An 18255-nucleotide genomic window follows, 5' to 3' on the forward strand; every position below is an offset into this window, starting at 1 on the left:
GTGTGGTACATTGTGTTTTGGGTGTACTATATATGTGTAGTGTGTGTTGTGTTATGATGTGTTTATCTATGGTATGTGTGAGGTGTGTGATGTGTTATGGTTTGTGTTGTGTCTGTGTGCACTGCGTATACATAGTATGTTGTATGTATTATCTCTGTGGTGTGTATGTATTCATGTATGCTATATATATCAGTGTATAGTTTGTATTATATTATTGTGTATGTTGTCTCTGTGTTGATAATAAATAAGCATGACCCCTGGGGAAGAAATAGAAAGGATAGAAGAAAGGAATGCTAGAGATGGAGAAGATGTGTGGTGAATCCTGAGAAGGCAGAAGGCAGGGATGGGCACACAGGGAGCAGGGGTAAATTCAGACCGGGCTGGAGTCTGGCCACCCTTCCTAGTGTGGCTGAAGTTCCTCTGTCCAGTGCTGGGTTCCTTGCTAAGCCCACTGCCTATGCTAACTCAGTGCTTAATGCATATATATTCTCTGGTATATCACTATTTCAACATTATCCATGGGGCCAGGCACAATGAGGGCCAACTATCAGCTCAGCCCCCAGACTGCCTGGCTCTAAGGACCGTGTGGGGACATCCACACATGTTGTCTTGGAACTGACTTCAGAAAGCATCCAGCGAATTCAGGGGTGGAGCAGCATGATGTACCAGGACCCAAGGCTCACCTCTGCCTTCTCTTGTTTACCACCTGTGGTGAGCTGTGTTGGAAGGGCAGCCAGGGCAAGTGAGGTGGCATACAGACCAGAAAGTGCCATGCTTATCATGAGGGAGGGAGATCACAGGCACACACCAATCTCATGTGGTGAAGTTCCAATTCAAGGCTTCTGGAAATATTTCTTTAAAAAGCCAAGTGAGAGTGATTGTATCAGCTTCAGACCTGACTGGTGCTCCTCCCAGGGTGTGGCTGTCTCCTCTGTGCACACTGGGCCCCAGCCAAGCAAACATCAGAGCCACTGGCCTGTGTCCACCTCGGCCTCCTGGGACATTCTGTTTCCGATCCCAGCCCCCTCTGAAGATCGGCAAGGTCAAGTCTGTCTGATGTACGACAGTAGCGGTTCAGGGAGGTTAGGTAACTCAGCACAGTCACTTAGCAGGGAATGGCTCCACTCTGTCTCCTGAACCCCTACTGTGAGGACAACATCCCAGAGGACCCTAGGAGATGACTCATGCAGCCATTTCAGGACTGAACGCCCCCTCTCCCTGACTAGAAACGTCACCAAAGCAGAACTCTGAAAACACCCAAACAATAAAATAGCTCTTTTTATTCACTTTGATTCAGATCATTGGAAATATTCAACAATAAATAAAACGAAGCAGGGGCTGAGGAAGGCCGACTGACTAACATCATTGGAAATGCATTCAGACCAATCAGGAGGGTTACGAGACGGGGCCACAAGAAAGCAAAGTTTAAATGAGTGACGCTGGAACACACGCCAGAAGCAAGGGAGGAGAAGACCATGGGAGGGAAAGCGCTTGGGTGACTTTGGCTCTGAAGGAGATCTGGGAAAAGTGATTGCGCAGGGAGTCTGGGGATGCAGGAGTGAGCTGAGCACGGTCCAGATCAGGCTCTGGGGAACGGGCTAAAGTGATTGTGCAGGGAGTCTGGGGGTGCAGGAGGGACCCACAGCCACCTAGAAGGGCAAGCAAGATCCAGACGAGGCTCTGGAGAAAGGATTAAAGCTGGTGTCATGGCACAGACCCTGGGCAGGAGGAGCCGAGGTCAAAGCTCAGTGAGCAGAAGTGTGTGTGAAGAGGGGGGTCCTCCCTTCGTGGAAGGAGAGCAGCAAGCGGAAGCAGGCTCAAGGCTGGGCCTGGCTGAGGCTACAGGCTGTTGGGATAATGACACAGTCACTACGCTCTGAGGCTGAAGGCGAGAGCCACTGCTTTGCCGGTCTCTGCCTTCCTCCTCACCCTCCCTGTTTCTTCTAGGTTTTGGGTAGTACCTGGGGCACAGGGGAAAGTGATGGTACCTCAAAAGTGGCTAGCCAGGCTATGGTGGCTGAGCAGTCAAGGCCAAATCTTTCTCACCTCGGGTGACTATGGTGGAACCTGTGGCTTTAGGTGTCAGCTTTTTGAGGGCATGAACTTGTCACCTTATTCCCTGGTGGGCAGTGGGTACCCAAGGCTTCTCCCACCCTGCATGTTGGGGCTACTTCGAAGGACACAGGTAAAAAGCAATCTCTGGGTAATTCACTGTGGTCCTTCCCACATTTGACAGGGAGGGCCTGTTCCCAGAAGGTGTGATGGGCCTATAGCAGCCCCATGTGGCCACAGTGGGGACTGCAGCACCATCTGCACCCTACAGCAATTCCAGACCTTCAGGCCCTACCTAGCTGCTGGTCTCCTTTACTCTTCCTGTACCCACTAGCCCAATCCACATGGTTTAATGGCTATTGCCTGATGCCCCAAAGCCAACCTAAGGTATCAGTGTAAGGATTTTCCTCACTGGCTTGTCTCTTCTGGGAACCAAAGACTACAGATTTGCTTCTTTTTTCCTTAAGAGCAGCACAGGAAACACCAGTCACTGCAGGCTCATTCATAGTCTAGGGTGCTGCTGAGACTCCCCTGGCTTCCCCTGCACTTAGCAGCTTCCTGATCAGCTCTGTGCACTGTAGCTGGAACCAGCGCTTCTGTCAGCAGCCAGACCAGTCTCTTTGGGAAAGGCCCTTCCTGTTCTCAGTCACTCACACCCCCAAGGAGAGCTCCAATTACCTTAAATGAATTGGTGGAATTAATTCTGGCCGCAGTGGGCTGTATTTGATTCTGTTAAGAGCCCACTGCTAAGCCAGAGGATCACAGGGGAGGCTGAGAGTTATGGGAAAGAGAAAGGCTGGCTCCTTGGCTGGAGGAGGGACAGGAAAGGAAGGGAGGGAGGAGGGAGGCAGGGAACGGGAGTGGGAGGGGCCGATGAGGACTAGAAGAGCTTCCTGAGTTGTGTTCAGCTAGACATGGCTACACTTGCTCTCTTGTGCAGTGGAACCCAGTACACCCGAGTGGCCACCGCTATGCCAATGTCCACTACTTCGGACTTGTCCTAGGGATTGATCCACTGACGTGCAAACACCTGCTGAGTTCCTCACACTCGGATAACTGAGACTGTCTCTCCAGAGCGAGGATCTCACAAGAGTTCAGCCTTTTCAGCCAAGGGTCTTATGTCATAAAGATTTTTCAAAGTGAAACATCGTGTTCCGCCATTAAAAGCCTGGATTCTGAGTCTTGGAGAATTGAAAAAAAAAAAAAAAAAGCTACAGCAAAGCCACTCACAGGACAGATTCCTGGAAAATGGCAATGATGGTGTCTGCTCTTTGGTGATGCCTATGAATGGCCCAAGGCTGTGTGTAGTCCCTGATTGAGACCCCTGAGCTCTCACTGTAGAGGGAAGCCTAAGCAAGTGAAGGTCTCCCAACCCTCAAGATACCGCTCTCACATTCTACTTTGATGAAACTGCAGTGGTCCTTAGGGAATACTGTCAACAGAAGCAAAGGCTTCTCTTATTGAACATCTGTAAGGGCGTGACAGTTACCGCCAATGCCTGTTTCCCCTTGTCTCAATTCCCTCACCAAAGAGTTGTCATGTCAGTGAGGCCGGAGGTCTCAGTCTGAGGGAGTTCCCTTCTGCAATGAGGAAGAAGGCAAGTCAGCTGTACTAGAAAGGGCGATGGCATGGGTTGTACAAAGGATCATCAGTGCCATAGGATCTGCCCACCAGCTAGCCCCCAGTCCTGATGTCTCAACACATAGGTCCAGGATGTTCAGATGCTTTCCTTTCTAGTCCTACTTCCGCTTGCCAGGCAAAGCAACATAAACACTGCGAGCAGCATTGGGGAAGAGAGTGCACAGGGTTGGCTGAATGAACAAACCAATAAATAACAGGAAGTCTGTAGGGAGAAGGGGAGGACAGAGGGAGTGAGGAGAAGAGGTACATGCATTTCAGTTGTGTTCCTAGGGGGTCCTCATTGTGACCCCAAGGACTCCAGGAAGGTGGCTGCTAGAGACTTGATCCAGTGTTCAGGACCCAGGGGAGGATGCTGGTTATCAGTGGTCCTGAACCCAACAGTCTGAGGAAAGAGAAGTGAGCACCCATCATCCCATGCCTGGCACACTCTGAGTGGTACAGAGTATCCTCAGAGAAGAGATTCTGAGCTAGGCAGCAAAGCAGGGTGCTGGTGGTGGTCCCCTTTTTCCAGTTGGGGATTTTGCTTCATGTCAGCCAACGCATGCGTTTCTTCCTCAAGTTCAAAGGCACGTGGAAGGAGTCAAACCTGCTCTGTCCATACAAATGTATCATCCTGGAGGACGATCACACAGGGTGGTGAAGAGGGTTTCCCTCCAGTCAGTAACATGGCCAGCTTTCTGCGGAAGACCCCTGCAATCGGAAGCTCTTCCCAGCCATCATCAGTGAGCTTTTGGAAGAAAGGGACAATGGGGATGCCATATCAAGTGACAGGCCAGGCTTCATGCAAAGGAGAATAGTATCTTGCCCCAGTGCTGGTGTAGCCCATTGTGGCTCTGCTTCAGAGATAACTGTCACAAACACCCCAGTCAGAGTCTGAGCTGACCTTGAAGCCCACAGTTCAGTGGCAGCCTCCAAATGACTTCCAGGAAATGCCCACTTTGTTGAACATAGCAATCTTCGGGATTTATCCCTCCCACCCCAGAAGTCAAAATAATGGTCATTATTCAGAGGTTAGCCCATTCCCAGTATCCTCCCACTTTCTCCCACTTGGGGAACCGCAGTAGAGAAGTGTTCCAACCTTAGAGAGGCCTGAGACTTCCTCTGTACCCTGGGAGAATTGGACAGCTATGTCAAATAGATGCTACCAAAATGAGGGTGCAAGAGGCTGCCAGCAAGCCTGGGAACACCCCAAGTTCAGCCCTGGAAATTTCTGGAACAGAATGGCTCCAGTGAGATGCTGGGGCTGCAAGTTGAGAGGTGAGATGTGGTATGTCCATCCTTAAAGGGTCGCGGCATCATCTCCCCTTGAAGATGCGAATTTTGTTGATGGCTTCCAGAGTGGTTGTAACATTGTACTCGAAGTCCGCATCATGCACCCCCGTCTTTCGGAATGCACCCGCAGACGGGTTGTTTTCCCAGTAATGGTGCCAATTCCCTTTGCTGTCTGCCCCGAAGCCGTACAAGTCCACCTGTGAGACAAAGGCTAGATGAGATCCAGATGGCATGAGCAAGCTAGCAGGGTGGGGGATTCAGGAGAGGCGGCCTGCAGATATCCCTGGAATTTTAAGGTGAATGTTAATGGTTTGGAGAAACCTTCTTCAGAAAGCCAAGGCAAGCCAAGAAAGGCTCAAGTCCAACTCCTGCCCAAGGGAACCTTGGGGTGACCTCAAGTAGGTGGTCCTGAGGGGGCACAGGGCCTTTACTGGAGCTCCCAGGGATCCTGGAGAGAGGGGCTCAGACGGCAGCCAAACTGTCCCTCATCTGAGCTGACTCTTAATACATTACATCATTGTAGAGTCTCATTTTCTCATCTGGAAAGGAGGCCAGGAGGCATGAACATGGGAGGTATATGACAGGGTTCAAACCCTTCCTTCTGATACCAACATCTGAGGCTGGGGCCCACACACACATGACAAACACCGGTGATGATTTATTCTGCACCGTGTGATAAATCAAATGCAGGCAGGTCTACTTTCCTCAGATGCCACCTGGCAGGTCCTGGGGACCTCAGGGACAAACCCATTCAACTGCAACCCTTACAACCTAGAGCAATCATAGAGAAGATGTCACTTAGAGAGAGAAGGGTCAAACTCAGGGCTCCCAGGATACTGTGGAAAGGTCATAGACCCAAGATGATAAGAGGCTCTTTCAAGGAGGGAACATCCGAGTTGAGTTTTAGCTAGTGAGGAGATGGTGACCAGTAAGGAGGCACTCAAAGGAGCCTTACGGGAGAGGATACCATCTAGCTATGGGGTGGAGGACAGACTGGAGCTAAAGAGGGGTGTGCACAACAGAGCAGGGATCTTTGGGAGGTACGGGAGATAAGAGATGGGTGCAGTGCCTCTGAGGTTCCCACTCTGGCTCTGGTGCTCACAGTTGGTGGGTAGCAGAAGCCCCTTATGCCTGGGTAGCTTCCTAGAAATTCTGGTGACGTGAGTCAAGGTATGGCTTAAGTACTGAATGTAGTTCCCCCGGTGGCTCTAACAAGCAACCTGAGGGTGGTAACTGTGGCCTTTGCAACTCTCTTTGTCTAAGCTGGCTAGAACCTGCTTCTTCATTTTGAGCTGAGTCAGAGTCTAGCCTCCCCCACTGGAATGTTTCAGAATTCCTGCTCTTGAGAATGATATCATATTTCTGCCACTCTTCAACAAACCTAATGACACAGGTGCCAGAGTCCCTTGGAAAGATGTGATTGGGAACTGTCTTCTGCCCTCTCCCCTACCCTGGTTTCCCATGGAAACATGGAGCGGGTGGCCTTTGTCCCTGTAGCCTGCAGAAACATAGGTTGCATACCTCATCACAGACATGAATGGAGAAGATGACCGAGAGGATGCCAGTGGATGGGTACCGCCCATGCCCCTGAAGCCATCTGTCAAAGACATACTTGATGAAGGCTGGGTGGTAGATCAGAATCTGCAGGGAGAAGGGACTGGGTGAGTACAGCGAGCAAAAGACACAGAGCGTCTAGTAAATACTATACTGTTGTGACCATAAAAACATAGTCATGCAGATCTCTGAAAAACACCCTTGCAAGTATGGACTTGGTGCTGGGGAGACTAAGCCTGCATTTTTACAGGGTAGGGCCGGGAGAGTGATGTAGGCTACAGGCAAGAATAAAATAAGCACAGAACAGTTTTACAGCACCGGAGAGAAGCCTTGAAGGGGTCAGTGGTGCCGAAATAAAAATCCCATGGGAGCAGGGAGTGTGACCCAAGGTTCCAGAAATGCTCCACGAAGCAGTGTGAGGGATCAGGACAGTGACACACTGCATCAAAAACATACCCATGGGCCACCGGTTCTGCCTGGCATTGGCTGGGATCTCTAACCCAAGTTAAACTACATGCAGGGGTTTCCTCTCCTGTTATGATGACATCAAGGCTCAGAGAGGCCAAGCAACATGTTCAGTGTTACATAGCCATGAAGGTTCCCCCATGCCAGGCACGGCCTTGGCCTCATCCCCTGTGATTGCCTCAGAGACACTGAAGGGGACTCTGGGAACAGCAAAGGGTATAGGCAGCCTTAAACCATCCCTTAGGGAAGGGTTGAAGGAATGGGCAACCTTAAATCATTCCTTAGGGAAGGGTTGAAGGAATGGGCTCACAGGTCTCTGAAGGGCTCTCTATTTCTCAGTGTTGCTTCAGGGATTTGGGTCTAAGGAAAGAGACCCACCCTACAGAGATTTCCATGGCTTCTGTCTGGGATTGCACTGCCCAAGGCCAAGGGCAGCTTGTTGCAGGAATATGGGGGAATTCATCTTTATCGCAGCATATCTAGGCTGTGTCTCTGGGCATAGAGCTGGCCTCTCTGAGCCTCCTAAAGTATGAGGGTGTATGTAAAGATCCAGTGTGATGGGTTTTCCACACATGTTCCTGCTTTTGTCCATGTCTGGGACAGTGCAGTATAGGGGCCCACTGGGGAGGATGGAGGTGTGGAGACAAAGAGGTGAGCCCGGCTTTGGGAGGAAAACAAACAAACAAACAAACAACCCCCCCAAAACCCCTGCAGCCTACACTTGCCCCACCCTCCAGGGGCTTGTGAGAGCTGGATAGCTGGTGTTACCCCGGGTTGGCTGCAGTTAGGTCTGGGTATTCCTGAAGAATCCCACCCCGTGCCAAGTTCCCAGGTGGTGCTGCTGTTCTGGAGACCCAATGTGAGAACCTGCCCTTAGAAGAAGCTCCACAGGTGCCAGCAACCACATCAGGTCAGGGCCAGGGCACTCTGTATAGCTCAGTGCCTCCATCACAGCACCAAATTGCGGAAAAGGAGCCGGCAAAGCTAGAGGGTCGTAAGCTTCCGCTTACCTTCTCTTTTTTCACTTTGATCTTCGAGGGCACAGGGACGTAGGTTCTGCGAAGCAGGAAAGAGAAGGGATTTAATATGGAGAGGGAGCACCTGCGCACCAGAAGCTCTGGGGAGTGACACAGCCATGGATTCTCAGAAACCACCGGTCTGATGGAGCATTGCTCCTGCAGTAGCTGCACAGTGACACCAGGGGGCAACCCTGGTTAATTTGGGCCCGGAGTGAGAACTGGCTGTAAACATAGCCCTTCAGGAACTTAGGGATATTTTGTTTTCATCTTCCAGAATCAGAAGATCTGTGCCCATTAGTGGGGCCCAGGCTGATACTGGGGAACTGGCAGGGGTGACCTATAGCTGTCTCCAGCTCACGTGAGAAGACATGAGCTACAGTGGCAAGGTGTAAAATCTACCATCACGTGGAACATAACTGATGCAATGCAGGCTCTCCATGTGCCTGGGTACCAGGGGAGCATCTTGTGCCAGCCGCCTGGCCCAGCCTCTTACTGAGCCCTTCCCTCACACTCTGTCCCCCGGAGGCATGGAGTTCCTGGAACCCGCAGTTCTTGGCTTTAGCTCTGCTCCTAAGAGACCTGGGCTAGGAGCAGGAGTTATGCGGACATCTGGAAAATGAAAGCCACTCCCCTTCGAGAACAGGCAGGGACTTAGGAATTAGACCCAGATGGTTGCATGGGCTCTGGGTCAAGTTCAGTGTTGGGCAAGTGGTTTGGCCCAGTCACGGTTGCTCCCTGGAGGCCAGAGCTAATGAGAAGCATTGCTGGGAGGACCAAATGATAGGCACCTTGCCTGGGGAGCAGATGGCAGCACTTACTCTCCGAGAGCCAATGTTGACTGAGCCACAACGTGTGTGTTCAGCAGCCCTGAGTGTTCTGTGCTGCAGTCTAATAGCAAAGGGATCTCAGAACTAAGGGTGGACATGGAGCTATCACAACGAGGGGCTCTCAGCACTGAGGATGGACATGAAGCTACCACAACAGGCTCTCGGAATGAAGGGTGAACAAGTCAGGTAGGATCAACCAAGGAGATGGCAGCAGCAGTCACATATGTACCAGGAGGCATGGGGGAGAGGAATCCCAAGGGACATCCAGCAGGAATGAGTGACAGATGGTACAGGACAGTCATTAGAGAAACTCACTGAGTAATGGTGCCCGTGGTGGTGGCGCTGACCACCCACAGCAGGTCAGTGATCTTGAAGGGGACCAGGATCATGCTGACATTCTCTCCCAGCTCCCGAAAGCTCTCAGGATACACAAGATGGTGGGTGGTCCTGCTCCCAACATCTGCCTCAAAGCCCACCGTGGGTGCCTTGTTCATCCTGAGAGGAGAGGAAAACGGGGCACGAGATAAGGATGCTGGAGGTGGAGTCACCTGTGCGGTACCCACAGGTGAGCTTCTTTGTTCCCTAGGCCTCACTTTCCCCATGTGAGCAATGGGAACATTGTAGACATAGGGCAGACAAGCCTGGTAGAGCAGGTCTGAAATCCCAGCCACTTGGGAGGCAGAGCCAGGAGGATGGCAAGTTCAAAGTCAGTTTGAATAACTCAGTTTGGGGGTACAGCTTGCCTAGCATGCATGAGGCCAAGTTCCAGACCTAGTTCATCAAGACAGAACAAGGCTTTTTTTCTTCATTTTTTTCTTTTTTTTTTTTTTAATAAAAGCAAGTAGGGTGGGTCTTACCCTCTCACAATCAACTACCTGTGTCACAGGTAACTGCGCCTACTAAGGGCACCTTTTCAATGATCCAGAGCCCAGACAAGCTGTCTACCAAGCTACAGCTTTGAACTCGGATTTGTCTGACTCTGAACCCAACTTTGCCTCTCATCCTAGGCATTCCCACTGAAAGCCAGGAAAGGGGCCTATGGACATGAAGTCAAGGATACAGAAATAAGGTTGTCCTAGATTCTAGATCCACCATCCATCCATCCGTCCGTCCATCCGTCCGTCCGTCCGTCTATCCATCCTTCTATCCATCCACCCACCCACCCATCCATCCACCATCTACGTATGTATGTATGTATGTATCTATCTATCATCTATCTATCTATCTATCTATCTATCTATCTATCTATCTATCTATTTATCTGTATATCCGGGGAGATACCAAGTCTCACCTTTAGTTATGCTCTGTGTCCCAGAACACTTCTGAATAGGAATAATGAAAAACTCAAGGAAGACATAATGCTTTTTCCTGAGATGCCACTTCCACTGGGATACAGAGGAAGCAAAGCTGACATTAAAAGCTTCTGGGTCACGGTCCAGATTGAAAGTTAGGGGTGAATTTGGGCCACAGAAGCACAGGCTTCAAATCAGTTTTGCACACTCAATAGGCCTTAGGTACTAAGTCACCATCACAGTTGACATCTCTAGTCAAGACTTCCTTATTGCATGCCACCTTGCTAGGGAAAGATGGGGGGAACTGAGACCCAGAGGTCATCAGTACTGGGGCCCAGGCCTGGAATCTTGTCCTTCTGAGCTGAACCTCTGAAGTTCCATGGGCTTGGGTTAAGGGTCCATCCAGTGCTCACCTCACCACGAAGTCGTGGCTGTCAATCTCAGGCCCATAGGAGGAGCCCTTCAGGTTCCCAGAGTTTCCTACGACTGCACAGCGCCGGCAACCCACCAACCTCTTGCCCAGCACAGGGTCCACATCCCCAGGAACCAAACGGAACAGTTCCTTGACGGTGTCACTCAAGTTGTTAGGTTTCCTCTCCCGCTGGAGCCTCTGTGGCAGAGAACAGAGGGGATGGTTAGTTTGGCCCCATTTGCCTCTGGCTGGGCAGGCTGGCTCCCTGTCCACCAAACCCAGATACTAACTGTGAAGGCACAGGTGGTTAGGGATAGTCACCCACATCTCAAGACAGGGACAGGAAGAAAGCTCATGCATCCACACGACAGGTCCTCTCTGGATACCCGCTGTGTGTGAGACTAGGACTTTAGCTGACCTTTACGTACAAGAGAAGGGGTGAGGACCAATCCCCAGACACCAAGGACCACAATATTTACTGCATTTCTCGTTCCTATCACCTGCTAAGATCTAGTTTTGCTACTGGTGGCAGAAAAGACCAGCCTGGATTCAGGGTACACCCTAGAGCCAAGGCCACAAGCCCTTCTTAGGAGAGGACACCAGAGACACAGGAAAACCATGGGATATGGGAGCAGAGACCAGGAGCTGCAGATGTGGGCCACGAACGGTCAATAACAGCAGCAGCAGGAGAAAGGCATGGGGGTAAAGACCCTTGGCCCCCAGGACTGCGCCATGTGGTCACTCATTTCTGATGCCTTAGCCTACCAGATCCATGGGGATTGTTGTGGGAACCATAGGCGGGGGAAGCAGGTAGGGTTTTCTCTGATTTACACGTGATAGATGCTCAATAAACAACTGTTGAATGAAGGGATGACTGAAAATAAATGACATTCTAAATGCTGCCAGATGCTTGGTGGGTCCCTAGGTCTCCCAGACCTAGCCTTTGTCTCCCCTCACCCTGCCCCCAGGCCCGACTCCACTTACCAACCACCACTGATATGTGTCCTCTTCCATCAGAGCATTGTGGGCTGTCAGCAGCGGCTGCACGGTCTTGTTGAAGCGCTGGTCGAACCAGGGCGAGACCTTGCCTTCGCTGATGCAGTGTGCGCAGGTGCACGGCTGCGACTTGATGAGCTTGCGTAAGTTGTCAGAGAAGCCCAGGACCATCTGCTTGGAGAACCAGGCAGTGGGCACTCCCGTGCTTGAGTAGTTCAAGACGAAGGATGTGAGGAAGAGGAGAAGGAGGAGGAAGGTGAGCCACTTGAGGCTCCTCTTCCTCATGTTCACCATCTCCACACTTTGCTGGGTCCTCTGTGTTAATGGGGGTGGTGGTGACAGAGAGGAGAGAGGCCCTGTGCAGAGATGGGCAGATCCCAGAGATGCAGGAGCAGGCAGCAGGAAGGGGAGACCTCTGAGGCAGCTAGGGTAAACTTTGGTCTGTTGGAGACACGCCTAGGTCTGGGCTTGGGATATCTCTGTGTGGCACATGATGGCAGACCATGAGATGCAGTCGGTGACTGTGTTGTCTTCCTTTGGGTAAACAGCGTGGTCTGCCTCTTTTGCAACCCCAAGCAAAGTTGAAACTGTGGCTTGATGAGGTTAATGCAGGCTGGGGAGAGCAATGTTCTCCCCGACAAAAAAGGGATCAAGGTGTAATCCTTAGCCTGAGTGAACCCCTGAAGGACCTGTAAGAAAGTCTTGGTACAGGAAGTGGGGCCGGCTGCTTGGCCGCCCTCCTCCAGAAAGTGTGGCTTGAGACAATCCTTAATTAAAGCGTTGTGTTTCCCAGGCTGTCACCAGGGATGGGAACTTAAAGGGCATCTCCGAGAAGGTACAGAGGTTGATGGATATCTGTGTAGAAAAGGAGGAAGAAAAGAAGATGAAACTGGGTAACCTTGTTTGGGGAACTGTTTCTCTCTCCACACCTTTTCCACAAGCCTCAGGGGCTTCCTGTAGGCTTGGGGAGCACCTGTTTTTCCTGCCTCAAGCCTGAACTCTGCCTTCCCATCCACCAAAGTGTGCCATCACTCCCGCCGCCATAGATGGAGTCGCTCTGGCTGTGCCCACCACGGTGAACCAAGGGACCATGAAATCATGAGCCACAGAAAATCCAACCCCCCTCAGGTTATTCCTAGCAGGTATTCTGTCAGCCAAAAAGAAAAAGAAAACAACAAAACAACAACAACAAACACAAAATCACCTAATACAACGGCAGCTCAGGTTTTAAGTTTCTCGATTACTGTTTTCTGCTTCTTAAACTCTGAACCCATGCAACTTACATATGAGCAAGTGCCTCCAATGGGGGAAAATGGTTCAGAACCTAAGTCCCTTCCCTGGAGGTTCCCTTTGCTATATAGGCATATCCTCTCAGTGCTTGACTTAGACCGAGGAACTTAAATCTATCTCTCCATCCATTCCAGTATGGCTCTGTTCAGTCCCTTGCTGGCCTTGACTCCACTTTCTGGGATTCAGCAAAAGCATGCAGGAGGTGGGCAGCTTCATGGCTTTATCTCCCATCGTCACCCTACTTGATCTCCCATCCCTCTGGAATCCCCACCCTTTAAGCTTTGGCTGTTTCTACCTGGAGTTCTCTGGTTGGTAGTCACTCCGCTTCTTTCGGGGAGAAAGGGTCAGACAGAGGGGCCCCCATGAACTCCGGCATATCTCCCCTTTTTGTAGACCTGAACAGGAGTCTGGGCAGGAAGGGGCAAAGTAACAACTGGGACCTCAACAGCTCCTGGGCTGCCCAGAAGGGCCAGGAATATCTCTTTTACTATCTTTGTGTCAGAAATTCTTTTTGCAATCACCTTGACTCACGGCCAGTGACTGCTGGTGAAATCTTGTCTTTCTCGTCACTGAAAAGCAGACCTTCTCCAGGCCTCTGTGTTCTGACTTGCTGGATTCATGTGGACAGACCCAGAAAGCAGAGAGTAAGACGGGGCCAGGAGAAGGCCTCCAGCATGCTAGAGAGAAGCAAGAGCCCTCCCTAAACTGCTCTGCCGCTCCACCCTGGTCGGTGGATACTTGGCGCCACCTATTCTTATCATCGAAGGTTTTGAGTGAAGCCTGCCAACAGCACCAGAGTGGAAACAGTCGTAGAGACCACACCACAGTTCCCATGTGCTGGGGGCCAGGCCCTTCACCTTTCTAATCCTTGCTTCCTGGATCCAGAAAATAGAACAGTGCTCCTCCAGGCCTGTGTGGAAAGACTGACAGGCACAAAGGGGACCAGCTCAGGACACCCGGTGCATGCACTACATAAGTCATGGCTGCTTCTCTTCCTTGAATCCCAGATGCTTTCTGTGTAAAATGTGACCCAACAAGATGCATAGACTGTCTCAAGGGAAAACGTCCTTAAAGGATCAAATGACACCAGGCATCAAAGAATATAAGCCAGGGTAACCCCTGCCTCTGGCACCTCTGTTCCTCCAGGTGGTGGCAGCTGGCCCTTCAGTGCTTTCTGGGGACCAGGGAGAAAGGGGTCCTAACATATGGTGTGTGAAACACCGCAGTCAACCTTCAAGAGTGGTTACCATGGGTTTTGAGGCTGATCCAGGGAGCTTATAGCTAGTTTTGACACCCAGGCAGGGCAGTGGTCCTCACGGGTGGGTTGGGTTACGACCCCCTGACAAACCTCTGTCTCCAAAAATATTTACATTATGATTCATAACAGAGCAAAATTATAGCTTTTAAGTAGTAACAAGAATAATTTTATGGTTGGGGGTCACCACAACATGAGGAACTATATTAAAGGTTTACAGTGTTAGGAAGGTTGAGAACCACTGCCCTGGGGGCTCCCTCACAGTGGCTCTGCTCCCACTTTCCACCCGCCTTCCCCTTTAGAGTCTCTCCCTTCACGTTTGGGAGTACAGAGGCACTGCCTTTTGGAGCCTGTGAGGCAGACATCTCCCTGGAGAGGCCATCACCCCGATAGCTCCAAGCAGCAGTGTTGGATGGGGCCAACCTGTTCTTTGTGCTTTGCAGTTCAGGGCCCCAGCTGTCACCTGTTAGAGCTCTGAGCAGCCCCGTGCACTGGACTCTAACTAGAGCATAGTCTTTGTGGTCAGCGAGGCCTGGTGTGAATGTTGAGCCTATCTTTCCTTGCTGCGAGCACCTGGGTAAGTCAGTCTACCTCTCTGAACCCAGGTCTGCTCCTTAAGACACAGAGATCACATTTTTTTAAAGCGTGTGTGTGTGTGTGTGTGTGTGTGTGTTTTCCAAGGACCTATAGAAATTAAAAGCAGTCTTGGCACCTAATGTGCACTAAAAAACAAGTTATCTCCACCAAAGCACAGACAATGGCATTGAGACTCAGTTGGGAAAGCCTCTGACGGAGCTCACACACTAGGAAATGAACCATGAACTTGAACCTGGGTCCTCATTATCAGTGTCTCAGATTGGGGAATGAAAAGTCTAGACACTGCTCCCCCTCCCTTTCCTGTGCCTGACACATCTGCTCTGTGCCAAGCCAGAAGTTCCAGGAAGAAGATGCTGGCCCTGGAAAGAGCGTCTCCCGATCAAGCTCTGGTGTTCCTGTGTTCTCATGCAGGGTGTGTCTCACTTCTGCTTTAATCCCTCATTTGGAGAATCCGCGGCCCAGTGAGTCACAGCTGGAGGTTGCTGCCTGGAGCCCAGCTGTGGAGAGAAACACCGCCTGCCCCAGCTCCTGCGACACCCATAGCCGGCAGCTGAGGAACACTCAAGGCTGCTTGCTGCTGACGCTAGGTGCCTAGCTTCCTCCTGAAGAGGTGCCCCAGCTACCACTTCCTGGGAAACTTGGCAGACTGGAGACGTTCAGAAATCTTCCAGGAAAACTCTAGGATTCTGTAGTGAAATTCAAAGTATGGGATGCCCAGGGCCTAGGGAGGTATCTGCTTCCAAATGGCTGTGTCCTCCTCAGACTTGTCACGACTATACACCAATCCTGCTTAGAGATGCTTCTTGCTGACCCGGACCCCAGTTCGGGTCACTCTCTACCACGGTGAGGACTACCTGGCCTTCTCCATACTCACTCCCGTCTCCAGTGATAGAGGGCCTGGGCCTGAATCGTATTTTGAGCTCTTCTTGCCCAGAGAGCTCTGCAGGCAGTCAGCCAATGACGTCTGGGCAGACAGAAGAGAGAGGCAGGCCTCTTTTCTGTCCCACCTTAGTGGTGTAGGCTGCAGGTGACTCTGCCCTGGACTGCAGGACCCTCCCTACCTCAAGCCTGAAGGTAGATTTGTGTTCTGTACTGGCCTCCTGAAGCTTCCTGGTCAGAGCCGTTTCCCTCAACGTTGCAAAGGATTGGTCTGTGAGGAACACTCATTTCCTTTCTATGCTCTCAGATCGGATCCTCAGTGTTTGCCTTGCAGTCAGACCCCTAGGACATCTCCAGCCTAACCTGGCAGCCAGTGTCAGGGCCCTATTTATTCCTATCCCGGAAGCCTATCTGACTCCCCATTTTACCTCTCCTTGGTCTGCCTATCCCAGAAGACCTACCAGCTAACAGCCTTTGTGTGTATTATACCTGGTGTGATGGATAATTTCCACTGTCAAGTAGACTGGATTTAGGATTGACATGGAAGTAAAATAAATCTTACAGAGGCAGAAGGAAGTGGCTGAGAGGATCAGGGTTTGGATCCCGGAATCCATATTGGACAGCACAAACCTGCCTGTATGTAACCCCAGTTCTGAGGGATCTGATATGGATTTCTGACCTCTATAGGCACCTGTGTGAGTGCACGCGTGTGCATGTGCATACACACACACAATAAATAAATAAATAAATAAATAAATAAATAAATAAATGGTGAAAATAAATATTTTTTTAAAAAGAGGATTACTAGCCAGGTGGTGGTGTTGTATGCTTTTAATCCCAGCACTTGGGAGGCATATGCAGGTGATGTGAGTTCAAGGCCAGCCTGGTCTACAAAGCAAGTTCCAGGACTGTTACACAGAGAAACCTTGCCTCAAACAAACAAACAAACAAAAGGATTACTATGAAAGACTTTTTCTAGAAAGGCTTAACTGAGCTGGGAAGACCTACACTGAATATAGGTGACAACATACTGGACCAACTGAGCAGAAAGCTAGCCGAGCGAGCACTAGCATCTGCTGTTCTGTTTCCTGACTGGGGAAGCAATGTGCTCAACCACTCGCTATCCTTCCGCGGTACCATCTCTGCCAAGATGATCTGCACCCTCCAATTCTGAGCCAAAAAAAACCCCTTTGCGGATGGCTTGAATAAAACATGGTTTGTTGTCAGTACCACTGTTGGGAGAGATTTCAAACCCTTCAGAGGGCAGAAGCTTGCTGGAGGAAGGGCGTCAGCAGGAAGAGTGTGAGAGTTTCTCTCTCTCTCCCTCTCCTTCCTGTTCACTCTCTGCTCCCTGCATGCAGATAAAGCTGTGAGCCCTCAGCTTTCTGATCTGACCATCTGCTGCCATGCCATTATGAACTCTCCTGCCACTCCCCAGAACCATAAATCAAATAAACTTTTTTTTCTGTAAGTCACTTTTGGTTGTTATGTTTTAACACATCAACACAAAGTAACTCATACAGAAATTGGTAACAGGAGTGGGGTTCTACCATTAGAAGGCAGCCCCAAGAGGCAGGGAAGCCCTGAGAGGCCACTCTTTATCATTTGTTTTTCATTTTTTTGAGGGGGGTGACAGTTAAGAGACTGCCTTGAGGTTTAGAAGACACTCTGAACCACAAACAGGGTCAAAACTGTTTAAAGACTGTGGGGGCTTTTAAAGTTAGACTAAATGCATTTTGCATTATCATATGACCACGAGCCCGTGAGAGTCAGGGAGCGGAATGTGATGGTTTGAATGGTTGAATATGGCTTACATATTTTGACACCTGGTCCCTGGTTGGCGGCATGGCTTGGGAAGGCTCTGGAGCCTTCCGAAGTTGGAGGAAGGACACCACAGAGGGTGGGCTCCGAGAGTGTACAACCTCACTCTACTTCTACTTCTCCCTCCACTTCTTGCACTGGAGAAAGATGCGATTTCTCAACTTCCCGTTCCGTGTCTCTGCGGCCATCCTGGGCTTTCCCTTTGGAATGACAAGTCAAAATAGACCCTAGGATAAATTGCTTCGGGTCATGGTCCTTTATGGTAACAGCAGAGAGTAACCAGCACACCTGCCTTCCCTCCTCAATTTGCTTTTGTCAGACACTTTGCTACACCCATGAGAAAAGTGACTGGTGTGTGGCGCTCAAGCAGCCACAGAGTGCAACAGCAGCTCCCTGCAGCCCAGGCTTTGTTGAGGAGGAAGCTGGAACTGGTGGGAACATTCAGCCCTACTTAACACTGTATTTCACACTATACACTTCCTTGACCCAAGGAGTTTGCTCTAGGTCAAGCCTGGGAAGGGCTGATTGGTTCCTAAGTCAGCCCTTCAGTGTCACGCTGCTGTCCCTGTCCCCTGGAAGCCTGTAGTATTCTTCTGAACACAGCTGTGTGGTGGCTGCCATGAGAGCATCCTCTATAGGCTCTGACATTTGAACATTTGGTCCCCAATGGGTGGTACTGTCTGGAGAGGCTTAGGAGACAGCTGCTTGCTGGAGGAGGTATGTCTAATGGAGGAAGTATATTGGGGTGATGTGGGATTTCCCTCTGTATACTGTGATTACCATTATGAATAAAGGAACTGCTTTGGGCCTATAGTAGAGCTATAGAGGAACAGAGCTAGGCAGGGAAAACTAAACTGAATGCTGGGAAAAAGAAGGGCGGAGT

The 18255-nt window shown here is 50.6% G+C and overlaps 1 protein-coding gene across 4 annotated transcripts in view; it reads right to left on the reverse strand.

Annotated features, from left to right (window-relative positions):
- Positions 1–3248: 3248 nt before the first annotated feature.
- The window catches only part of St3gal1 (ST3 beta-galactoside alpha-2,3-sialyltransferase 1), a 69787-nt gene continuing 54780 nt past the window's right edge, over positions 3249–18255 (reverse strand). For all 4 annotated transcript variants that reach the window (XM_038341546.2, XM_038341547.2, XM_038341548.2 and 1 more), the window contains exons 4-9: positions 11519–12385; positions 10536–10732; positions 9146–9325; positions 7995–8040; positions 6487–6606; positions 3249–5162 (exon numbers count right to left, since the gene is read on the reverse strand). In XM_038341546.2, the coding sequence (XP_038197474.1) occupies positions 4989–5162; positions 6487–6606; positions 7995–8040; positions 9146–9325; positions 10536–10732; positions 11519–11824 (1023 nt within the window). In that variant the 5' untranslated portion in view covers positions 11825–12385 and the 3' untranslated portion in view covers positions 3249–4988. The remainder of the gene's footprint in view (positions 5163–6486; positions 6607–7994; positions 8041–9145; positions 9326–10535; positions 10733–11518; positions 12386–18255) is intronic.

This window comes from Arvicola amphibius, chromosome 9 (assembly GCF_903992535.2).
Source record: "Arvicola amphibius chromosome 9, mArvAmp1.2, whole genome shotgun sequence".
NCBI classification, from domain to species: domain Eukaryota; kingdom Metazoa; phylum Chordata; class Mammalia; order Rodentia; family Cricetidae; genus Arvicola; species Arvicola amphibius.